The sequence below is a fragment of the Tetrao urogallus genome (genome assembly GCF_951394365.1).
Source record: "Tetrao urogallus genome assembly, chromosome: 4".
In the NCBI taxonomy this organism is placed as follows: domain Eukaryota; kingdom Metazoa; phylum Chordata; class Aves; order Galliformes; family Phasianidae; genus Tetrao; species Tetrao urogallus.
Genome location: NC_136817.1, coordinates 15,141,262 through 15,147,261, shown reverse-complemented (window position 1 = coordinate 15,147,261; position 6,000 = coordinate 15,141,262). Strand labels below are relative to the sequence as shown.

Below are 6,000 nucleotides of genomic sequence, written 5' to 3'. Positions count from 1 at the left end.
TCGCAAGATTCATCTAGAACTTAAACTATGTAGATTTCAAAGCAGTCACCAAGTCCTGCACCAAGTAGTCTGCTATCAGAATGAAAGGTGAGCATCATAACCTGTGTCTCAGTGACCGAGGAGGGGCAATTTTCCTTGCTTTAACAAACAGACGCTGTAGTTGAAAAAATATCTTTCAAAGAATTGGTTGGACAGACCAGAGCTGCAGTCTGTGCACCTACAAGTTACTCCATCTACCTAATTTCTGTGGCTATAAATTACTTCACCTATTGCTGAGCATGCGAAGACTACCAGAGACCCCTGGTGAAGTAAAAAGACCTTCCCAAAAAGAGCTATTTAGAAAAATATTTATCTCGTTAGTTCTAATGTAGTTTCTAGTGCAGAAACAACATTCCATGCCCACAGTTTCTGCCCAACATCACTTGTTCTCATACACTTGCATCCAAACTTAATGCGAGCAAAAACGTAAGCCTCAATCCAGTTTGCTATTTAGTGTGAGACGTCCATATGTCTGATTCAGGCTGCTTCCAGTCTTCTCCCATTAGTTCTTTCAGATTCAACTCTTGGAAAAATTCCAGGCGATGACTATAGACAAAGGAGAAACAAAAAACATTAAGTTCCAAAGTACCATCTTAGAACATTCTCAGTAGGCTTCGCTGATGTTTTTTCCCATCCTTTCTCGGAATGTAAACACTGTTTCTGAAAACCTTGTACTGGAAAGAAGGCAAAATCCTGAGCTACAAACAGGAACAACGGTATGAAGTTAAAAGGCAGAGTTTAGAGGTGAGCTCTTACGTTGACCAAAAATGCAGTCAGAGCAAACACAAAATGACTACCTGCTCTACAACGTATCTGCACTGCAGCCAAATACCGTTTACAACTTTTGACCAATTGGAAGTCATTCCACAAGGAGATCCTCTCCTTACAGAAAACTGGGAGACAGAACAGGATAATTAAGCTAATAAGTATTCTTCTCCTGTAAGGCCGCATCTCACTTTCAAACGTTACAAACTGGTTCTTGCTAGGAATTCTCTTTTGCATTGCCAAGCAGAATCAACTGAGGCTCATTTCTTAGTAATACTTAAGCAGCTGCCAAACGGTAAATAGAACACCTGGTAGCATCATTTAAGTAAATGAAATTCTCTAAATAGGTCGTGTCCATTCTACATGCGAAGGCCAGCTAAGAGCAATTAAAGCAGCATGGAGCGACCTCTTCCCATAAATACGTTTACTGTTCATCTCTGAACTAGTCAGGATTTCTATGAAGATGTACTCTTACAAAAAAAAAACAAAACAACCCTTCTTGAAAATTATTACAGGCATTCTGCAGTTTACTCATCTATCACTATGTTGAGTACCAAGTTTTCATGAGAACTGCAGCACTCTTGTAGAGCTAGTTCATTTGCACTAACTGCCCACACACAAGTAACAGCCTGTATCAACTTGTTTCAGACTCAGAAAATGAACAAGCCCCCTCACAGCACAATGTAAACATGCTCTAGTTTTGCTGTTGATAGTGGGCATCCTTTCATTACACTTCCAATTCCATCTGTCTTCTCTAGTTCTTCCATAACTCAGAGCCATCTCTAAGGCAAAAAAGACTCACTGGATATTATTACTCTGGTACAATTAACATTAAATAGCACTTCAAGAGGTGCTGTAGGCAAGGAGAAAAAAGAGCAGACCATCTCTGATTTTTTTTTTTTAGATGAGAAAGTGATAACATGCAAATTACACTGAATGCATCATTTGCTCTGCAGCTAGGGGATAACACAGAAATCAAGCACTAATTACTGCTATCTGGAAGTTCTTTACATGAAGTACAGTGGATCTGGGGCTGAACAGTATAGTTAAAATATCAGTGGCACCTGGATTGGTGCCTTCTACAAGTACTCCAAGAAGAGTGCAAATATATTACAGAAGAACTGATTTTATGCTTACAAGTCTGGTTTCTGGCCTTCCAGAAGCTTGTGTCGAGGCACAGGATAAAGTGCTTCATATTTTCTGTGATCTCCTGAGCCGTGGATTGCAAAGGCATTGAACTTGTTAATGCCTGGTGGAAAATAATTCCAAGGCAGATGAGCTCTACCCCTCCATTTGGTTTCCGTTCTGGTCACATCGAATTCTAAGGGAAGTTCTTTCTGTTACACGTGAGGGGGAAAAAAAGGCTATTTATCTTTTACTCAACCAACAGGTATCCAAAACCAGTGAGGTTCTGTATGCTATGAATGCCCCTGACCACTTACTTTCCACACTCTTCTTTTGCCAGAAAGCAGCAACAGTAAGTGTTGTCCATGACTGCCAAAAATCAGAGCCACGCTTGTCATACCGTGTCGCCCAGTTTAGTGTATTTATCTGCCACAATGTACATCCTCCGTAGTGCAGTCGTTCCTGTACCCTGCACTGCATGCGCTGCACACCACACCATGCGCACACTTCACGAGCATTGAAACAAGAAACATAAATTGCACTCACGACTTTTTAAGCAAGCTGTACTTACGGACAAAGTTCAACTTCTAGATACTGCTCACTTCCGTCACTCAAGAAAAATGCTTCTACAACTTACAAAGAGACAAGCTGTCAATATTTTATACTAGTTGTCAGTTCTGCTATATTCCAAGACCTTCACAATCAATTGTTTTCACAAAGGTTTCTGGCCCGTGCCGTCCCTGACTTTGACTAACTGTGTGCATGTGACTGACGCTTTCTAATTCAAGAGCTGTGCTGTAATCCCGACCTCGAGGGCTTTTGTAAAGGCAACAGCACAGTTCTATTTATTGACCGCTCACTTTGCTGTCGTTTATGTGATGAAAACTAGAGTCTCTCTCTTGATTTATAGCTGAATACAACATGATGTTCATGTTACTTCAGGAGCTTTCTTAACCGTGGTGCTGGTTACAAACATGTTTTTTTTTTTGCCAGCAGCCTTTTCCAGAGCGCTCAGGATAAAGCTGTCAAACTAGAACAAGTTTTAGAAAATAACCAGAGAATCTTAAATAAAGACCAGGTATGGGAATTGCATAGGAACATCAGTGGCTCCACACAGCAGATGCTTGCAGCAGAAGTTACACTTACCTTCATAGTCCCACAGTTTTCTGAAGGGTTTCCCTGGTGCTCCAAGTGGTGCTGGAGGATCATTGAAGAAGGGAGCACTCACTTGCATTAGCAGTCCTGCATCATACGACTGAAGTGCAATTGCTACGGGGTCGTGGCTCACAGGTAAACCATCCCACGTGTGCTCAATTCTTAACTCCATCTTCATGTTCTGCACGAGATAATGAAGAAAAGAAGTTCCTGTCAAAGCACACAGATACCATTCCAACACCAACTTCACTGTCTGGCTAAGAAAAAAGTCTCACAGTTAAGTAGGTGAAAAAATAAGCGTAAAGCTCCCAGACATAACCAGAAAGAGTCAACCGGTTCTTCTCAGTCCTACTTAGGAACAAAGAAAGACGGACGCCGGAACAAGTCTCTGTTCTAAAAGCATTATTTCACAGAATCGTCGAGGTTGGAAAGGACCTCTGGAGATCATCCAGTCCAAGCTGTTTGCTGGCACAGCAGTGAGAAAGACGAGATAAATGGATATAAGAACCCAAGATGGTGATGTGGGAGGCATAACGAAGATTTAAAGCAATACAGTAAGCTATCAGTTGACTTAAGACATCCAGTAAGAAGGCGAAGGCAAATATTGGACTGTAAGTTCTGACAAGGTTATATGGAAATAAAGTGAAAACTAATTAAGCTCTCATGTCGACATTTTTTCTCTATGATACGCTGGACCAATTTCAGATGTGCTACAAGACATCATGGATAGCTTTGGAAACCACGGAAGCCTCGAGTATCATTAACGCCCCCTGCAACTCAAGCAGCAAGCTTACAGAAGCGGGATGATAGACGCTGAGGGAAAAGGATCAGCACATAAAGGGAGACAGGTACCTCGGCGTCTTGACATCATTCTCAAGGCAGGCGTTACGCTGCACGCAGCAACCGTGCGGAGCAAAGGAGCCGTTTACAAGTGCCTTTTAAAGAAGCCCTTTCACCGACCCCCAATGCCGCCGGTACGAGGAGGGCTGGGCAACGTCAGCACCCGCACGGGCACGCGCTTCCTCAGCCGTACCGACGACCCCAAACCCGCAGCTCGCTCGGAGGACTGAACAATGACCGCGCCGCCGGCCGCTCACCGCAACGCCACCTGACGAAGCCGCCGCCGCCGCCGGAAGCTTCAAACCCGGCCCGGCTCCGCCCTCCTCCCGCCGCGTGACCGGCGCCGGGCGCTGCGCTCGGCCGCCCGTTAGGGGAGGAGCCGGCGCCGAGCGTTTCCCGGCGGTGCGGCGGGGAAGGCAGGCTGCGGTTTCCGCCCCTTCGTGCCCGTCGCTTTCCTTCGGGGAGAAGGAGGGCTGGGCGAGAGGAGCGGTTGCTCCCTACCCGCCCCTCAGTGGCGCCCGCCCGCCCGGGATGTCTTTGTCGGAGCGGGAGGGCGGCGGAGCTTTGGCGTGACGGCATGGCCGCGGAGCTCGGCTGCGGGGGAGAGCCGGGTGAGGGCTGGGCGGGCGGCCTCGGGGCTGCTCCCGGACCTTGTGGGGTGGGAGCGTTAACCGGAGCTTTAATCGAGTGCGTCTTCGACGGCAAAATACCGTCAGAGAAAACCTTTCCTTCTAGCGCGTGTAATAAGCGGGGAGTTGATGCGTTGCCGTAGAATCGCGGAACGGCTTGGGTCGGAAGGGATCTGAAAGCCCGCCCAGCCCCTGCATCGTGCTGTAGGCAGGGCTGCCCGCAGCTCAGCTGCACCCAGGGACGGGGCAGCAAGCACGGCTTCTCTGGGCAGCTGTGCCAGCGCCTCACTGCCCTCTGAGTGAACATGGAGTTACTTATTGTACAGCTATGTTACTCTTGTAGGCAGTTCACAGAATGACAGAATGGCCAGAGTTGGAAGGGACCTCAAGAATCACGAATCTCCAACCCCACGTGCAGGGCCACCAACCTCCCCATTTAATACCAGACCGGGCTGCCCAGGACCCCATCCAAGCTGGCCTTGAACACCTCCAGGGATGAAGCATCCACAACCTCTCTGGGCAGCCTGTTCCAGCACCTCACCACTCCCTCTCTAAAGAACTTCCCCCTGACATCCAACCTAAATCTTCGCTCCCTCAACTTAAAACCTGAGTAGAGGGGGGCAACTACCTCTCTGTCCTTGCTGATGTCCCTGCTGACCCCTCTTCTGAGGGAGCCCAGGATACCATTTTGTTTTCCTAGCTGCAAGAGCACACTACTGGCTCTTGTTAAGCTTTTCATCTATGAGGACTCCCATGTCCTTTTCTGCAGGGCTGCTCTCACGGACCGCACCTTCCAGTCTGTATGGATGCCTGGATTCCTCCGGCCCAAATGCAAAACCTTGCACTTTGCTGTGTTGAATCTCATTGAGTTCACCCAGGCTCACCCTTCAGGCCTGTTGAGGTCCCTCTGAATGGCATCCCTTCTTTCCACTCGGTCAGTAGTTGTTTATTTTATAATCACGTGATTCTAAGCGGAATCAGAGCAAATTTGCCTCTTTCTGACTGACAGCCAGCTTCATCTAGTTCACGGTTCACGATCCTCTAACTTGTATTATATAATTATGTAATTGCATTTTTCAGATCAGAAGCTAGGCGTTGCATTTGAGCAGGATGAAGCAATGAGATTTTGAGTAGTGCTGCAGAGGTATGTAAACTGAGGATTGAAAGTGGGTAAAAATAAATACAATTTAAGATACGCATCTTGATATATGTAGAACAGTCTGTTTCAGTCTGGTCTTGCCTGGCTTCGAGCCCATCACTGAACTGTAGAGTTACAGTTTGTCCAAGCAGCAGCAGAATAAGACTTTTTAAAAAGTGAATTCTGCTTGCTTGCTGGTTTGTTTTTGTTTTTGTTTTTTTTTTGTTTTGTTTTTTTGGAGTGTCTTCAAAAATTGGTCCTATGTTGGAGAACGCCTGATTTCTCCACAGTTTTTTAACTTCTGTGGAT

At 46.3% G+C, this 6,000-nt stretch overlaps 1 protein-coding gene across 1 annotated transcript; it reads right to left on the bottom strand.

The window, feature by feature from the left end:
• Positions 1-485: 485 nt before the first annotated feature.
• Positions 486-3,262, bottom strand: LOC306946180 (UPF0462 protein C4orf33-like; the record flags this gene model as incomplete). The annotated part of the gene is made up of 5 exons (XM_079535153.1): positions 486-585; positions 1,942-2,141; positions 2,247-2,298; positions 2,501-2,561; positions 3,076-3,262. The coding sequence occupies 5 exons, from the start codon at positions 3,260-3,262 to the stop codon at positions 486-488; spliced, it is 600 nt and encodes a 199-aa protein (XP_079391279.1).
• Between the last annotated feature and the right edge of the window lie 2,738 nt (positions 3,263-6,000).